At 40.6% G+C, this 19,885-nt stretch overlaps 1 protein-coding gene across 4 annotated transcripts in view; it reads left to right on the top strand.

Moving 5' to 3' along the window:
* The window catches only part of LOC122946439 (tyrosine-protein kinase ZAP-70), a 735,844-nt gene that overhangs the window by 526,363 nt on the left and 189,596 nt on the right, over window positions 1-19,885 (top strand). For all 4 annotated transcript variants that reach the window (XM_044306106.1, XM_044306080.1, XM_044306087.1 and 1 more), the window contains one exon: window positions 12,769-12,961. In XM_044306106.1, the coding sequence (XP_044162041.1) occupies window positions 12,769-12,961 (193 nt within the window). The remainder of the gene's footprint in view (window positions 1-12,768; window positions 12,962-19,885) is intronic.

Genomic DNA, 19,885 nt, shown 5'->3' with positions numbered 1-19,885 from the left:
AAATTATGAAATTGCTAAATTGGGAATTGTACTTCAACCCAGAACAAAAAATGTGCTTTGACGGGCACTAAATAACTTTCCCAGCTACAACAGGACAGCGGTAACGAGAGATTTAGCGGGATATAAATTTGAGGCCTAGTATTTAGGCGCTGGGTGACAGGTATGGGTTTAGTGACAGAATTAGACTTGGAAATACACAGTAGCGGGTGTGTGTGAAGTTATTCTGAATGACCCAATGTGCACCTTCAATATTATATACCCTTTTAGGGATAGATTTCAAATAGCTCTGATATAGCAGAAACCACTAAATTATGAAATTGCTAAATTGGGAATTGTACTTCAACCCAGAACAAAAAATGTGCTTTGACGGACACTAAATAACTTTCCCAGCTACAACAGGACAGCGGTAACGAGAGATTTAGCGGGATATAAATTTGAGGCCTAGTATTTAGGCGCTGGGTGACAGGTATGAGTTTAGTGACAGAATTAGACTTGGAAATACACAGTAGCGGGTGTGTGTGAAGTTATTCTGAATGACCCTATGTGCACCTTCAATATGATCTACCCTTTTAGGGATAGATTTCAAATAGCTCTGATATAGCAGAAACCACTAAATTATGAAATTGCTAAATTGGGAATTGTATTTCAACCCAGAACAAAAAATGTGCTTTGACGGACACTAAATAACTTTCCCAGCTACAACAGGACAGCGGTAACGAGAGATTTAGCGGGATATAAATTTGAGGCCTAGTATTTAGGCGCTGGGTGACAGGTATGGGTTTAGTGACAGAATTAGACTTGGAAATACACAGTAGCGGGTGTGTGTGAAGTTATTCTGAATGACCCAATGTGCACCTTGAATATTATATACCCTTTTAGGGATAGATTTCAAATAGCTCTGATATAGCAGAAACCACTAAATTATGAAATTGCTAAATTGGGAATTGTACTTCAACCCAGAACAAAAAATGTGCTTTGACGGACACTAAATAACTTTCCCAGCTACAACAGGACAGCGGTAACGAGAGATTTAGCGGGATATAAATTTGAGGCCTAGTATTTAGGCGCTGGGTGACCGGTATGGATTTAGTGACAGAATTAGACTTGGAAATGCACAGAAGCGTGTGTGTGAAGTTATTCTGAATGACCCTATGTGCACCTTGAATATTATATACCCTTTTTGGGATAGATTTCAAATAGCTCTGATATAGCAGGAACCACTAAATTATGAAATTGCTAAATTGGGAATTGTACTTCAACCCAGAACAAAAAATGTGCTTTGACGGACACTAAATAACTTTCCCAGCTACAACAGGACAGCGGTAACGAGAGATTTAGCAGGATATAAATTTGAGGCCTAGTATTTAGGCGCTGGGTGACAGGTATGGGTTTAGTGACAGAATTAGACTTGGAAATACACAGTAGCGGGTGTGTGTGAAGTTATTCTGAATGACCCTATGTGCACCTTGAATATTATATACCCTTTTAGGGATAGATTTCAAATAGCTCTGATATAGCAGAAACCACTAAATTATGAAATTGCTAAATTGGGAATTGTACTTCAACCCAGAACAAAAAATGTGCTTTGACGGACACTAAATAACTTTCCCAGCTACAACAGGACAGCGGTAACGAGAGATTTAGCGGGATATAAATTTGAGGCCTAGTATTTAGGCGCTGGGTGACCGGTATGGATTTAGTGACAGAATTAGACTTGGAAATGCACAGAAGCGTGTGTGTGAAGTTATTCTGAATGACCCTATGTGCACCTTGAATATTATATACCCTTTTAGGGATAGATTTCAAATAGCTCTGATATAGCAGAAACCACTAAATTATGAAATTGCTAAATTGGGAATTGTATTTCAACCCAGAACAAGAAATGTGCTTGAACGGACACTAAATAACTCGCCCAGCTACAGCACTAAGGACAGATTTAGCGGGATATAAATTTGAGGCCTAGTATTTAGGCGCTGGGTGACAGGTATGGGTTTAGTGCCAGAATTAGACTTGGAAATACACAGTAGCGGGTGTGTGTGAAGTTATTCTGAATGACCCAATGTGCACCTTCAATATTATATACCCTTTTAGGGATAGATTTCAAATAGCTCTGATATAGCAGAAACCACTAAATTATGAAATTGCTAAATTGGGAATTGTATTTCAACCCAGAACAAGAAATGTGCTTTGACGGACACTAAATAACTTTCCCAGCAACAACAGTACAGCGGTGGGTAACGAGAGATTTAGCGGGATATAAATTTGAGGCCTAGTATTTAGGCGCTGGGTGACAGGTATGGGTTTAGTGCCAGAATTAGACTTGGAAATACACAGTAAGCGGGTGTGTGTGAAGTTATTCTGAATGACCCTATGTGCACCTTGAATATTATATACCCTTTTAGGGATAGATTTCAAATAGCTCTGATATAGCAGAAACCACTAAATTATGAAATTGCTAAATTGGGAATTGTATTTCAACCCAGAACAAGAAATGTGCTTGAACGGACACTAAATAACTCGCCCAGCTACAGCACTAAGGACAGATTTAGCGGGATATAAATTTGAGGCCTAGTATTTAGGCGCTGGGTGACAGGTATGGGTTTAGTGCCAGAATTAGACTTGGAAATACACAGTAGCGGGTGTGTGTGAAGTTATTCTGAATGACCCAATGTGCACCTTGAATATTATATACCCTTTTAGGGATAGATTTCAAATAGCTCTGATATAGCAGAAACCACTAAATTATGAAATTGCTAAATTGGGAATTGTATTTCAACCCAGAACAAGAAATGTGCTTGAACGGACACTAAATAACTCGCCCAGCTACAGCACTAGGGACAGATTTAGCTGGATATAAATTTGAGGCCTAGTATTTAGGCGCTGCGTGACAGGTATGGGTTTAGTGACAGAATTAGACTTGGAAATACACAGTAGCGGGTGTGTGTGAAGTTATTCTGAATGACCCAATGTGCACCTTGAATATTATATACCCTTTTAGGGATAGATTTCAAATAGCTCTGATATAGCAGAAACCACTAAATTATGAAATTGCTAAATTGGGAATTGTATTTCAACCCAGAACAAGAAATGTGCTTGAACGGACACTAAATAACTCGCCCAGCTACAGCACTAGGGACAGATTTAGCTGGATATAAATTTGAGGCCTAGTATTTAGGCGCTGGGTGACCGGTATGGATTTAGTGACAGAATTAGACTGGGATATGGCCAAAAAATAAACAGACTATTGCTGGTTAAATGCACTTGGTGTGACAGCTTCACCCTGATGTAGGCTTTAGCCAAAAAACAACCACACCATTGAGGGTTAAATGCACTTGGTGACAGGCGCAGCTTGCCCCTGATTTAGTATATGGCCAAAAAATGAACAGACTATTGCTGGTTAAATGCACTTGGTGTGACAGCTTCACCCTGATGTAGGCTTTAGCCAAAAAACAACCACACCATTGAGGGTTAAATGCACTTGGTGACAGGCGCAGCTTGCCCCTGATTTAGTATATGGCCAAAAAATGAACAGACTATTGCTGGTTAAATGCACTTGGTGTGACAGCTTCACCCTGATGTAGGCTTTAGCCAAAAAACAACCACACCATTGAGGGTTAAATGCACTTGGTGACAGGCGCAGCTTGCCCCTGATTTTGTATATGGCCAAAAAATGAACAGACTATTGCTGGTTAAATGCACTTGGTGTGACAGCTTCACCCTGATGTAGGCTTTAGCCAAAAAACAACCACACCATTGAGGGTTAAATGCACTTGGTCGCAGCTTGTGCTGGCGCACCACAAGACACAAAATGGCCGCCGATCACCCCAGAAAAATGTGACTGACAAACGGTCTGTGCAGCCTAAAAACAGTGAGCAATTGAGGATCAGCAGCTCAATGATCCACAGCTGCAGATCGATCAGTTAATCAAGTCCTTTGGAGGAGTTAATCTGCCTAATCTCGCCCTACTGTCGCAGCCGCAACCTCTCCCTACGCTAATCAGAGCAGAGTGACGGGCGGCGCTATGTGACTCCAGCTTAAATAGAGGCTGGGTCACATGGTGCTCTGGCCAATCACAGCCATGCCAATAGTAGGCATGGCTGTGATGGCCTCTTGGGGCAAGTAGTATGACGCTTGTTGATTGGCTGCTTTGCAGCCTTTCAAAAAGCGCCAAGAAAGCGTCACAAAAGCGCGAAGAAAGCGACGAACACCGAACCCGAACCCGGACTTTTACGAAAATGTCCGGGTTCGGGTCCGTGTCACGGACACCCCAAAATTCGGTACGAACCCGAACTATACAGTTCGAGTTCGCTCATCCCTACTTACATAGTGTTATAGTATTTTTTTATAGTCTAAATTTTTTTTCTCTTCTGAAAATTTGCACTATAAAAAAATATATATATACTACAGCACTATATCAGCTAAATTGCAGTCTATATGTGTATTTTATGAATATTCGCTATATTGCTATAACTTTGTTTTTTAGAATATAATGAATATGACGAATATTCTAAAAAACTAAGTTATAGTAATATAGCGAATATATTCGTTATTTACAATATTTGTCATTTTTTTCTTCAATCTGTACTGTTATTCCACTTTGGCATACTGCTCCCAGACAAGCGTCCCTGTCACCATGGGAACGCCTGTGGGTTAGAATATACCATCGGATCAGAGTTTTCATGATCTCAGGGAAAACTCAGATCCAATGGTATTTTCTAACCCACAGGCATTCCCATAGTGACGGGGATGCTTGTCGGGGAGGAGTATGCGAACAATTATACAGATAGGAAAAAATTATGCGAATATTATAAATAACGAATATATTCACTGTATTGCTATATATTTGTTTTTTTGAATATTTGTCATTTTTTTCCCATATGAAAACATGATTCCTTCCTGCTTAAGTTGCTTGTGGGCCAATGACTCATTGACCCACAAGAAAGAAGCAGGGTGGAATAATGTTTTCAGATGTAAAAAAATGACAAATAATTCTAACGCAAATAATTCAATTCAGCCACATTTGTACAGGTTTTGTATTTATGGTATTCCCTATGCTATAAAACTGACCCATTCCCTCCATTCTCTGGGTCAGTACGATTACAATGATTCCACATTTACGGAATGTAGTAAATATTTAATAACATGTAATAACCTTTTTATACAGCGTTGTATTGGTGTTCATTTTTTTGTGGGATAATCTGTAGTTTTTAATGGTACCATTTTGGATGTGTGACTTTTTGATTACATTTTATTTCTTTGGGTAAGTGAGGCGTTGAAAAAATGGCAAATCAGCATTTTGATATTTTTTTTCCATTAGGCTATTCACTGTATGAGATAAATATTTTTATAATGGAATACTTCAGGACATTTTGGGACATGGTAATGCCTATGATCCTAATGTTTTTTATTGTTTATATTTTAATTCTGGGAAAAGGGGGGTGATTTGAATTTTTTTTTTATTAAAAAAGTTTTTACAACTTTTTTAAACCCTCTAGGAGGCTAGAATATTTGATCTTACAAAGTAAGGGCTCATGCACATGGCAGTTGCTCGCCAGTTCCGTGCATTGAGGATTGCAATTTGTGGTCCCCAATGCACAGTCAACATCCGTGCGGCTGCAGCAGACTGATCCTGACCCATTCAACTTGAATGGGTCTGTGATTCATCCGCACCACAAAAAAAAGAGAACATGCCTCCATTCCGCAACGCACCTTCCGGATAGTAGACCTATTCAAGTGAATGGTTCTGCATCAGTGGTGCAGTGCAAAAACGTCCAGGCCACAATATGGGCCCGGCTGGCACACATTTATATGCATGAGCCCTAAGTCTGATTTGCTGTTACCTTATGAAGCCCTGCCACCTGAAGGCCGCCATAAGAACTACAACTTTGATATACTGGGTCTCTTCAGAGTGAAGTAACCTCTTCCTTGATCATCACATAAGGGAGCCATGACTCATTCGCTTCCAAGTTTTCAGCATTTAGGGTTAATAAAGGGTTAAATATCTGCGATCAGTGTTATCACCAGTCTCAGACATTAACCCCGGGCCTCTGCTGTTTAAAACTCTGTGGCTAAGGCGCCCACTGAACTTGTGAGTGGATGCCATATTTAAATCCCCTCCTTTCGCCATACATGTACAGCTCTGGGACTCAAGGGGCTAATAAAACCATTGAGCAGTATCTTAAGTGCTGATCATGAATGTGAATGAGTAACTTATCTGTCACTAGCTGAATTCATCATTAATAATTAATTAATCATGAATCTCTTGATACTTTACTTTTTTGTAATCATGGGTCTTATCCTTTTTTGGGGTCTTTTTCTGATTCTGTTAATGAAAATGCAGAGATGGAAATTTACTTTATGCACAGTTTGGGTCCAGGTTCAGATGAACCAGAAAAAGTAGCCCAATTTGTCTAAAAAAAGACTCCTGATAAGAGACATTCTGCAAGGCCTTTGTGTTCTGTCTTTATACACGTTCACACAGTGTGCAGTCTGTCATTCAGCATAAACCATTCCTGTCTTCCAAATAACAGGACTGTTCTTTGTAGTCTAACTTTTTTATTGGTAAAACAGGATTGTTGATTGGCAAAACAGTATTGTTTGGTAAAACAACAAGAATAAAAATAACACGTATAAGTATAAAGTATAGATAGCTTGTACTATAATATTTGCTTTAACCCTGAAACAATTGGTAAAATGTCTGCTTGTACATAAGATTACATATCTAGCTAACAGTAGTAACAACTCCCTGAGTAACAATTACAACTAACTGAACAGCTCTGCAACACACAATATCCCTGAAACAAAGGTAGATCTCTCACCAGATATGTTTTTACAAGGATGGTGGAGTTTAAGAAGGAGACATGCAAAAAGAGTGTCCTGGAGACTGAAGACTTCTTTGCCAGGATGCTTTGCACTCCCACAATGCAGTGCACCCCCCACAATGTAGTTGTCTTTGTAACAGGAAAAACAAAGTGTAATACAATTTAACACCGCTAGATGGTGCTATAACTACACTAAACACTTCAGAAATACAAAAACTGAGGCAGACATGATCTGTAATGATTCTCTAACTCAGCTGGGCAGAACACCTTTGTATTCTGTGGGAAAAGGTACATACTAACAATCTGCACTTTAAAGTACCTTCGTATAAGTTGGGTCCCAGAAACTTTGGTCCCTATGAGATTGCCTTTATGATTAGTTTTGCCGTCTTCATTTAAGGTTCACAATGTATTTTATAAATTCCTGCGAAAAAAGGTATATTTCACCTATGACTCTGCCTAGGGGGCACCTTTTGCTGTTCAGGTAGAGGGAGACCTAGAGTACAGGGAGTGCAGAATTATTAGGCAAGTTGTATTTTTGAGGATTAATTTTATTATTGAACAACAACCATGTTCTCAATGAACCCAAAAAACTCATTAATATCAAAGCTGAATATTTTTGGAAGTAGTTTTTAGTTTGTTTTTAGTTTTAGCTATTTTAGGGGGATATCTGTGTGTGCAGGTGACTATTACTGTGCATAATTATTAGGCAACTTAACAAAAAACAAATATATACCCATTTCAATTATTTCTTTTTACCAGTGAAACCAATATAACATCTCAACATTCACAAATATACATTTCTGACATTCAAAAACAAATCAGTGACCAATATAGCCACCTTTCTTTGCAAGGACACTCAAAAGCCTGCCATCCATGGATTCTGTCAGTGTTTTGATCTGTTCACCATCAACATTGCGTGCAGCAGCAACCACAGCCTCCCAGACACTGTTCAGAGAGGTGTACTGTTTTCCCTCCTTGCAAATCTCACATTTGATGATGGACCACAGGTTCTCAATGGGGTTCAGATCAGGTGAACAAGGAGACCATGTCATTAGATTTTCTTCTTTTATACCCTTTCTTGCCAGCCACGCTGTGGAGTACTTGGACGTGTTTGATGGAGCATTGTCCTGCATGAAAATCATGTTTTTCTTGAAGGATGCAGACTTCTTCCTGTACCACTGCTTGAAGAAGGTGTCTTCCAGAAACTGGCAGTAGGACTGGGAGTTGAGCTTGACTCCATCCTCAACCCGAAAAGGCCCCACAAGCTCATCTTTGATGATACCAGCCCAAACCAGTACTCCACTTCCACCTTGCTGGCGTCTGAGTCGGACTGGAGCTCTCTGCCCTTTACCCATCCAGCCCGGGGCCCATCCATCTGGCCCATCAAGACTCACTCTCATTTCATCAGTCCATAAAACCTTTGAAAAATCAGTCTTGAGATATTTCTTGGCCCAGTCTTGACGTTTCAGCTTGTGTGTCTTGTTCAGTGGTGGTCGTCTTTCAGCCTTTCTTACCTTGGCCATGTCTCTAAGCATTGCACACCTTGTGCTTTTGGGCACTCCAGTGATGTTGCAGCTCTGAAATATGGCCAAACTGGTGGCAAGTGGCATCTTGGCAGCTGCACGCTTGACTTTTCTCATGTCATGGGCAGTTATTTTGCGCCTTGGTTTTTCCACACGCTTCTTGCGACCCTGTTGACTATTTTGAATGAAACGCTTGATTGTTCGATGATCACGCTTCAGAAGCTTTGCAATTTTAAGAGTGCTGCATCCCTCTGCAAGATATCTCACTATTTTTGACTTTTCTGAGTCTGTCAAGTCCTTCTTTTGACCCATTTTGCCAAAGGAAAGGAAGTTGCCTAATAATTATGCACACCTGATATAGGGTGTTGATGTCATTAGACCACACCCCTTCTCATTACAGAGATGCACATCACCTAATATGCTTAATTGGTAGTAGGCTTTCGAGCCTATACAGCTTGGAGTAAGACAACATGCATAAAGAGGATGATGTGGTCAAAATACTCATTTGCCTAATAATTCTGCACTCCCTGTATTAAGTGTAACGTATTGTTAATTCTTGCAGAGTTAAGTATTTCCTTCAGTATCTGATACATTGTATATAGACCTGAGAAACATTCTTGGGTACCACCTTATGCTATACATGTAGATTTTTGGGTTTGTTTTATAAGTAAGTATATGTAAGTAAATGCAAAATACTGTCGTGTGCATGAGCCCTTAGATGGAAGGCTCCAGTGGCAATAGAAGAAGGGGGGGCGGGGGGGCTATGTCAGGAAGTTACCTAGCTATGATTTAGTGCATGGTTTTTTTAAGAGGGTTGCTATGCAAAACATTGAAGTCCCAGCTGGTCAAAATATCTATTAGACTTTATGTTGAGCCAATTAGGTTTCTGGCTCAGTGTCCAATACCAGTGTATTTAAGGTTTGTGCTGTTCTTGTGATTTTGTATCCTGGTTCCTGCATATTTTGCTACTCATTATTAATAAATCTGAACTTCTGGTAATCTGATAGTGGCTTGTCTGCTTACTTGGCTTCTACTTATTCTCCTAGTTTCCTGACTGTGGCTATTTTCTGGATTAAGCCCTCTTGCACTATTTTGGTACTGTCTTTCCTGGTTCTGACCTTGGGTCACATGCACCAGTTTTATATTGTGCAGCTGTAACTTGGGGTCCTATCAGCCCAAATATTCCAGCGTTGCATGGGGATTTGGTGAACAACTGGAATTATTAAGAAAGATTGGTAGCAGTTTTTCGAGTTTGTTGGCTGTGCTTCTGGATGGTCACCATAGTATTAGCTTACATCACCCTTTCTTCCTCCACATAAAACCCCTTAGCCATGTGAAAAAAAGTTACTAAAATTGCCGCACTAACTACAAAAATGGTGATCATATTAGCTACAACAAATGGTACAATAAGCACAAGAGGGGCTGTTCAAGAGAACGATGATTAAAATGCAATACATGGTTTATGTAATGAGATTACAGTATATGGTTCGACATCTGTGGTGTGCCTGAATATGGCTGCAACCAACAATCAGAAATACATTATGGCATCATCAATCAATAACAGCACCTGCATCTAAACTCAGCGCAATGCATGTGCCCAAAGCATATCCACAGTGTTGTATTGGATCTTGTGATATAGGTAAAGTGGTTCTGCACCTGCATGCAAGACAGCATCCAGTGTGGACAGTGCAAATTGATCAAGCCACAGCCACATCTTTTTTCAGCAAATTTGCACAGCAATTCCTTTAAATCAATGACTGCTGCAGCAACTCTTCATGGCCAGCTAGTACCACTCAGAGCCTGACGGGGGCATACTTCCACTACTTCACCCCCAATTAACTTTCCATGCGTACATCCAATTATCACAACACATTCATGCTAAAATTCACTTGTTTTGAAAATATCCAAAATATCTACTTGTAAAAACCCCTACAGTCTGTATTAGTAGATTGCTGGCTGCCTTGAGACACACCAGGTTGTGTTCCTTGTGGAAACATCTAAGTGGCTGGTAAGCTGCTGTTTCCATAATACTCATAGCAGTGAGTGGACATTGCACAAACAATGTAATTTTCCACCTCTACCACAAAAGACCAAGATGGGACAACCCCTTTAATTCTAGGGCCACATTGCAGAGCACATTCTACTTTGATGCTCCTGAGCTTGGTTTACTTGGCTGCAGTAATGACATGCCTGCAGGGGCGTAGCTATAGGCTCATGGGCCCTGGTGCAAGAGTTCAGTTTGGGCCCCCCCTACCCTCAATACCGTTTCATAACACCACCAGACCCTGATTTTAATTGCTAATATATTTACAAATTAAATTCAGGGCGAAATTTGATAGATGTGCAGTGAAAAAATTCTTCAGACAGCACATGGTGTGCAATAATGCTGGACTGACCCATCAACCGGCTATATACGGACGGACTGGTAATATCGTATATAGCCGATGTATGGGTCAGTCCAGCATTATTGCACACAAGGCTCACAGTCACTGCCTACCCCAGGGCCAGTGTCTGGCGCAGGCGCACACACTGTCAGCCTGTGGCCTGCCCCCTGGCACAGACACACACACTGTCATTAATTTAAGTGCCCAGCGCCAGTCAGCAACAGATGACGCTGGGGGCCTGGGCCGCTGCCTGCAGCCTGCCCCTGGCAGGCTGGCACAGTGGCATGCACCCACACTTGCTTGCAGTGCACTGCTTCTCCTGGCTCACAGTAACAGCAGTCGCCAGTGCCCCTGCCTGGTGCAGGCCCACACACTGCCTGCCTGCGGCCTGCCCCTTGGGCCTGGCACACACACACAGTGAGTAGTGTGGCCAGTAACCACTTCAGAGACAGATTCCCACAGAATTCAGAGTGAGAGTCCCAGACTCCCACTGGCCACTCCATGATCCCATTCCATAATGCCGCCCAAATCCCATTCCCATCCCATCATCAAGTGATTCCCATGATCCCATCCCATCATCAAGTGATTCCCATGATCCCATCCCATCATCAAGTGATTCCCATGATCTCATCCCATCATCAAGTGATTCCCATGATCCCATCCCATCATCAAGTGATTCCCATGATCCCATCCCATCATCAAGCTGATCTGATCCCTGGGCTGGGCTGGACTCTGCACTGCCGCCGCCTGCCACTCAGAGATCCCAGATTCCCAGGCCATCCCATCATCAAGCTGGGCTAGCTAGCGCCTCTGCTCACTGCACTGCCGCCGCCTGTCACTAGTCTCAGAGTCAGAGAGAGTAGGGCCGAGCCGAGGCTAGTCAAGAAAACTAACCTCGCGCCGCACAGTCACTGCCGCCTGCTGCTTCTTCTGACAGTATCTGACTGGGAGAAACCACGCCTCCGGCTCCCAGTCACTCAGACCTCACATGTCTGCTTCCGCGGCCGGCGCCGCCCCCTCTGACACACATGGTGAGCTGAGCTGCCTAGTGCCTGCCTACTAGAGACTGCGCTGCGCCGTGCGCACTGCCCCGGGCCCCGACACTATTAGATAACATTTTGAATAGGAGGCAGTGGGGGGACCGTGGGCCCCCCTGGCTCAGGGGCCCGGTCGCAATTGCGACCGCTGCGACCCCTGTAGCTACGCCACTGCATGCCTGTCAACACATGTGACCACTGCAGCTAAACACTGGCCTTTACGCTATTGAGCTGTACATCACTGAGGCCATTAATTAGCTACAGCAGTCACTAATATAGAAAAGGACTTCATTGCGGCATCGATGAAATGGCAGGTGAATTAAAAAGTGTTTATTGGGTCTTCAATATTGGGCAATTTCACACGCCTGGGCTGAATTTGTTCCGATTTTGAACAACTTTTTTAATGCTTAATATTTCTGATTGAATGAAGGAGGTGATAGTGATATTCACTATACATCGTGATCTAGGATAGCTACGGGTTATTAGAATTGCAAATTTTAAACGCGAATATCGCCACTTCAACAATTTGTGAATATTTAGAATATAGTGCTACATATTTGTATTTTCAAATAGTGTTGATCGCGAATATTCTAATCGCAAATTTATGGCAAAGTTATTGCGAATATCGGCACTTAGCAACATTCCTAGCAACCAATAGGAAAGTTGCCTATCCCTTAGTGTTGATCGTGAATGTTCTAATCGTGAATTTTTATCGCTAATATATTACATTGCCGATTTTCGCAATCATGTGAATAATGACTGGAGATCACAAATTCTCGAATTTGCAAATTTATGGCGAATATTCAGCCCAAAATTTGCAAAATATCACGAATTCGAATATTGCCTATGCCACTCATCACTACGGGTTATATAGCTAAAGATGGGTTACTGATTATGGACCTTTAATTTAATTTTGTTTAATTTTATGAGGCCCAGGGTTCTATTTTTCTGATACAAATCCCCTATTTCTTTTCACACCACCATCTTATTGCATGTCTTGTAGGGATGAGGTTCCAGTCAATAACGTAGTTGAACTAATGCACCAAGTGTCGTTGGGAATGAAATATCTTGAAGAACACAATTTTGTACACCGTGATTTGGCTGCTCGCAACGTCCTTTTGGTGAACCAGCATTATGCAAAGATCAGTGACTTTGGGCTCTCTAAAGCACTTGGAGCAGATGAAAGTTATTATACGGTAATGAAACAAAAAAAAAATTGTTCTGACTCAGTACCTAATTCAATATTCATGATATGATGTCAAGTTTGTTAGAGGTTTTGACCATAGTAAACTGCTAACAGCACTAGGGAGGGACTATGGAGAGCAATACAAATATTACTTTTGTGGATAGTGGGAATATGAACTTTCATATAGCGAGGTTCTGCTCCTGCAAATGCACTTTAAATTGCCCTTTGCATTAAACTGCTTCACAGTGAAGCACCACCTGCAGAGTACTTGCTGGAGCAGAACCTAGTAGAATAAAACTTCATATTTATGCTATTCCTGATAACGAAAGCTCATAGGTATGTTTGTACTACTCTCACCAGTACCTACCTTTTGCTGTCAGCAGACAAACCTTCCTTTAAATAGGTTTCATCCAGTACAGCCCTCTTATGGTTGATATCTTCAAGAGGTAGCCTTAAAGCATTTTTCTCCAAGCAAATGTTAAAATAAAAAACAAAGTATGGTATTTCCTAAAGTCTGTGTCTGTGGGTGAAATATTATATATGGTAAATAATTAAATTATTCATTCTAGTGTAGTTTCAATGTTTCCACTTATATTATGCACTAGCTATCAATTTACAATCTGGTCACTCTTAGGGCACCTAACAGAAGTAGAAGTGTGATGGTTGCAACGTATTGTAGTATATGTATAGGCATACAATGTATATCCACCAGTGTATATCCGTGCATAGAATAGTGTAGTCAACTATGCTATACAGCAAATAAAAAGCAATTCCTTTGAATAATGGGCAAATTACTCTTTATGTATGCATGTACAAACCGGATTCCCAAAAAGTTGAGACCCTAAACAAATTGTGAATAAAAACTGAATGCAATGATGTGGAGATGGCAAATGTCAATATTTTATTTGTAATAGAGCATAGATGACAGATCAAACGTTTAATCCGAGTAAATGTATCATTTTAAAGGAAAAATACGTTGATTCAAATTTTTACAGTGTCAACAAATCCCCAAAAAGTTGGGACAAGTAGCAATAAGAGGCTGGAAAAAGTAAATTTGAGCATAAAGAAGAGCTGGAAGACCAATTAACACTAATTAGGTCAATTGGCAACATGATTGGGTATAAAAAGAGCTTCTCAGAGTGGCAGTGTCTCTCAGAAGCCAAGATGGGTAGAGGATCACCAATTCCCACAATGTTGCGCAGAATGATAGTGGAGCAATATCAGAAAGGTGTTACCCAGCGAAAAATTGCAAAGACTTTGCATCTATCATCATCAACTGTGCATAACATCATCCGAAGATTCAGAGAATCTGGAACAATCTCTGTGCGTAAGGGTCAAGGCTGTAAAACCATACTGGATGCCCGTGATCTCCGGGCCCTTAAACGACACTGCACCACAAACAGGAATGCTACTCTAAAGGAAATCACAGAATGGGCTCAGGAATACTTCCAGAAACCATTGTCAGTGAACACAATCCACTGTGCCATCCGCCATTGCCAGCTGAAACTCTACAGTGCAAAGAAGAAGCCATTTCTAAGCAAGATCCACAAGCTCAGGCGTTTTCACTGGGCCAGGGATCATTTAAAATGGAGTGTGGCAAAATAGAAGACTGTTCTGTGGTCAGACGAGTCACGATTCGAAGTTCTTTTTGGAAATCTGGGACGCCATGTCATCCGGACCAAAGAGGACAAGGACAACCCAAGTTGTTATCAACGCTCAGTTCAGAAGCCTGCATCTCTGATGGTATGGGGTTGCATGAGTGTGTGTGGCATGGGCAGCTTGCACCATCAATGCAGAAAAATATATTCAGGTTCTAGAACAACATATGCTCCCATCCAGACGTCATCTCTTTCAGGGAAGACCCTGCATTTTTCAACAAGATAATGCCAGACCACATTCTGCATCAATCACAACATCATGGCTCCGTAGGAGAAGGATCCAGGTACTGAAATGTCCAGTCTGCAGTCCAGATATTTCACCTATAGAGAACATTTGGCACATCATAAAGAGGAAGGTGCAACAAAGAAGGCCCAAGACGATTGAACAGTCAACTCTTATGTTGATAATTTAAGATGAGGAATGTATATTTGAATAATAATATTATTAAAACATGCTTTTAAAGTAAGAAACAATATTTAAGGATCCCAATTCCCCCAAAAATTCGGATTCCAGACCAGTTCTTTAGATATTCCTTACCCACTATAAAAGGGAAAAAGGAACAGGGGGGTGTCAACCACTGAGGAAGGGGTCATTGCCTTAAATCCCCGAAATGTGTCTGGTGCTAATCCCCCCATCAAGAAATAGGATATTGCCAGATTGAGGAGGCCTGGACATACTTACAAGTATAATGAACCGCTGGAGCAAAAAAAACGCCACCGAAAGACATCAATCCCACGTGGAGTCAAACAATCAACTGGCGCGAAAAATAAGTTCGTATAAGAGCCCTTGAGACCGGGATTCGAAAGATCACACACCGAGTCGAGGGCTTACTGTCAAGTACAAGACCTCCGGTAAGACAGCGCATATCCTATCCAAGCGATCGCTCTTTATACTAATACAGTGGGACGCCACTGTGCACACAAGTAGCCAAAATTTAGTCGACACATACTGTTTAAGGCTACATATGCCTATGTTCTCGATCACAGGAATTTACATGCATTAAAGAACTGGCCAATATTTCGGTAGCAAGCGATTATTTATATCACCAGCACTTTTTTCCAATGAAAAATCATATCTATATGCCAAAGGATCGACTACAATCCGACTAATATAATCGACAACAAGCGATTATTCTAAAAGAACTGAAATTGTGCATTGGAAAAACGCATTATTACCAGTGAATAACATACTATTCGATTAACATCGAATATTTGAATTTATCGTTTTAATTATTCGTATATTGGGATCTTATTTTTGCTGATTTTATTAATCTAACTCTATTAATAGTATTCTCTGCTGCATTCATATATTGTTTGTATCCCTTGTTGAATTTTATAGGATTGTCGAATTTTATTATTGTCAATTCTTTGTCGATTTTATTGTGAAAATTTATTATTGACTTTATTATATATTATGTTTAATAAGAGTGCCCCACTTCCATTTTTTCATTTATGTACACCTTTAGTGCGATTTTTTTATTATTGCATTGTACTAATTTTGAGCTAAAACTAATTTTTTCAATTGGTCTTTATTAAAAATTATGAGACTTTTTCCTTGCGCAGCTTTGAGTTTATCTACTAGTAGGATCTGTATTTTCTGTCTGCTTGGTCAGGCAGGGAGCTGACATGGGCTCCTTATTTTTGCTCTCTGACCTTAAAAACAGTAATGGGGTCATTTATCAAACTGGTGTGAAGTAGAACTGACTGTCAAAAATAAAAGATGGAATCTGATTTGTTGCTATGGACAACTAAGCCAGTTCTACTTTACACCAGTTTGATAAATGACCCCATAAATGTGTCTTACATAACTATTTATGACCTTTTAATAATTTAGAGATAAGAGTTATTAGATGACTGGCGCAAAGTGAAAGTACCATTCATATATAAATGTATAAATTTGGGCAAGCATTCTCCCCCCGTTAAGGCACAATTTTAGAAAACTTGTGCAGAACAAGACACTTTTTCATTCTGCAATTAACATTTGTGGGTGTATAAACAAGGTCGGGATATCATTTGTTGAGGCATAACTTTTTGGCACTAGGTCCCAACAAGCCACAGTTTTTTCTCCATAACGCGTATGTTTATACAGCATGTGCCGCCAATAAGAGACAATTTTTTAAAATGTTTAAATATGAAACTATTGAAAATATATGACTACTTCCTACATTTGACATTGGCAGTGCATAGCTTATGAACGAAGTCATGTGTCGTGAAATGGCTTTGTGATTATATAAAGTGTGCATTAGACTGTCTGCACACATCTCTTTGCTCTCATGGGTAAAATGAGTGATTTAACAGATTTGAAATAAAAGGGATGATTATTGACTTTCAGGCCAAGGGTGGTTTGTGAACTGCGTGCATGCTGCTGTGGTGAAATTGTATTATGAGTGAACAAATGGCACCATTGTGAATAAGTCACGTGAAAACTGCAGAGCTACGTGCATTAATGTGAGAGATGAACGTTGGATATGGAGGTGCACAAGAGTGGATCGACACACTACAGTGGAGTAGTTCTCTGCCAAAATGAACTAGGGGCTACCAGATGTGTGTCTAAAACAACTGTAAAGTGAACCCTACTGCGTATTGGCTCTAAAGCAGACAGATGGTCCCTGCACCTTTGCTAATTAAGTTGTATCAGCAGAAAAGGCCTCAATTTTTATGACTGTGTCAGAATTGGACCTCCACTGATTGGCAAAGCGTTGCCCTCTACAATGAGTCATGTTTTCTGCTTTATCGAATAGGTGGACCAACATGCTACAGTAGAGCAGCTCACCACCAAAGTTAACTGGGGGGCCATCAAATGTGTGCATAAAACGACAGCTCAGTAAAGCAGGTGGATGGTCACTGCACTTCTGTTACTGAAGTTGCATCAGCATAAAAGATTTAACCCTTTCAGTACCGGGCCACTTTTCACCTTAACCCCTTAAGGAACTGGCTCATTTTCCCCTTAAGGACCAGGCCATTTTTTGCAAATCTGACCAGTGTCCCTTTATGTGTGAATAACTTTAAATTTTTTTTTAAATACCAAATTTGGAAAATGTTTCACATTTCCAAGTTTCAATTTCTCTACTTCTATAATACATAGTAATACCTCCAAAAATAGTTATTCATTTACATTCCCCATATGTCTACTTCATGTTTGGATTATTTTGGGAATGCCATTTTATTTTTTGGGGGACGTTACAAGGCTTAGAAGTTTAGAAGCAAATCTTGAAATTTGTCAGAAATTTTTCAAAACCCACTTTTTAAAGTCCGGTTCAAGTCTGAAGTCACTTTGCGAGGCTTACATAATAGAAACCACCCAGAAATTATCCCATTTTGGAAACTACACCCCTCAACGTATTAAAAACTGATTTTTACAAACTTTGTTAACCCTTTAGGTGTCCCACAAGAGTTAATGGCAAATGGAGATGAAATTTCAGAATTTAAATTTTTGGGCAAATTTTCAATTTTAATCAATTTTTTTCAGTAACAAAGCAAGGGTTAACAGACAAACAAAACTCAATATTTATTGCCCTGATTCTGTAGTTTATAGAAACACCCCATATGTGGTCGTAAACTACTGTACGGGCACACGGCAGGGTGCAGAAGGAGATGAACACCATATGGTTTCTGGAAGGCAGATTTGGCTGGATTGGTTTTTAGACACCATGTCCCATTTGATGCACCCTTAGAATAGAAACTTCAAAAAAGTGAACCCAATATTGGAAACTACGGGATAAGGTGGCAGTTTTGTTGGTACTATTTTAGGGTAAATATGATTTTTGGTTGCTCTATATTACACTTTTTGTGAGGCAAAGTTAAAAAATATAGAAATTCAGAAATGTCATCTCCATTTGCCATTAAATCTTGTGGAACACTTAAAGGATTAACAAAGTTTGTAAAATCAGTTTTGAATACCTTGAGGTGTTTAGTTTCTTAAATGGGGTCACTTTTTGGAGTTTCTACTCTAGGGGTGCATCAGGGCGGCTTAAAATGGGACATGGTGTCAAATGGCCAGTCCAGCAAAAACTGCCTTCTTAAAACCATATGGAGTTCTTTTCCTTGTGCTTTTTCGACACAGTTTTTTTTTTTTTTTTTTTTTTTTTTTTTACGGTGTTCACCTCAGGCTTTAGGTCATGTGGTATTTTTATAGATCAGGTTCATATGGACGCGGCAATACCTAATATGCCTACATATGTTACATTTAGCATAAAGCATTTTTGAAACAAAAAAATCATGTTTTAGTATGAAAGCCATAGTTTTTTTTATTTTTTGGGCCATTGTCTCATGTAGGGGCTAATTATTTGCGGGATGAGGTGACTGTTTGATTGGTACTATTTTGGCGTACACACAACTTTTTTGATCACTTTTATTACCTTTCTTGGGATGTAAGGTTGGGCAAAATTTCTATTTCATGATAGTCTAAATTTTTTATTTTTATGGCGTTCACTGTGTGGGAAAAGTAACATGTTTTATAGAGGGAATTATTTTTTTTTAAAATTTTTAATCAGTGATAAATATGTTTTTTTATTTTCTGACACTCTGCTTGCTAACCCCTCAGCCCTCCCACGCACACTGCCACACAGCCCGCCCTCCCGCGCGCACTGCCGCACCGCCCGCACAACCCCCCTTCCCCCCCCGCTGCGCCCGCCGGCACATAACAAAGAGGGGATCAGAAACTTCTGAAAGCGCTGCAAACTGCAGGTCTGAATTGACCTGCGGTTTGCAGCGATCTCCGATACGGGGGGGGGGTCAAAGGACCCCCCTCGGCATTGACCCAGGGTGCCTGCTAATTGATTTCAGCAGACACCCAGTTCCGATCACCGCCCACCGTGCTGTGGTGATCAGAACTACATAGAATGTACCTGTACGTCCTGTGTTTTTAAGTACCAGGACATCAGAGCGTACAGTGTCCCGACCAGGTTAAATCCTAGGAGGATTTTTGCTAATCTGACATGTGTCACTTTATGTGGTAATAACTTTGGAACACTTTTATTTAGGCTAGTTTCACACTAGCGGCAAGGAACTCCAGCAGGCTGTTCCAGCAGTTGAACAGCCTGTTGGATCTGTGCTGCCGCTAGTGCATGCGTGCCCCCGGACTACCGCTCTGGCCCAATTGACTATAATGGGGGCGGGCCGGAGTTCTGGCTGCAGCACGGCAAACATGCCGAGAGGCGGCCAGAATAAAAGTACGACATGTTACGGATGTGGTGATACCTAATATGTCTATCATTTTTATTTTTGTTAAGTTTTACCCACTGAAATTGTTTTTGAACAGAATAAAATCATATTTT

This window comes from Bufo gargarizans, chromosome 1 (genome assembly GCF_014858855.1).
Source record: "Bufo gargarizans isolate SCDJY-AF-19 chromosome 1, ASM1485885v1, whole genome shotgun sequence".
Classification (NCBI taxonomy): Eukaryota; Metazoa; Chordata; class Amphibia; order Anura; family Bufonidae; genus Bufo; species Bufo gargarizans.
This window is presented reverse-complemented; position numbering and strand designations above follow the sequence as displayed.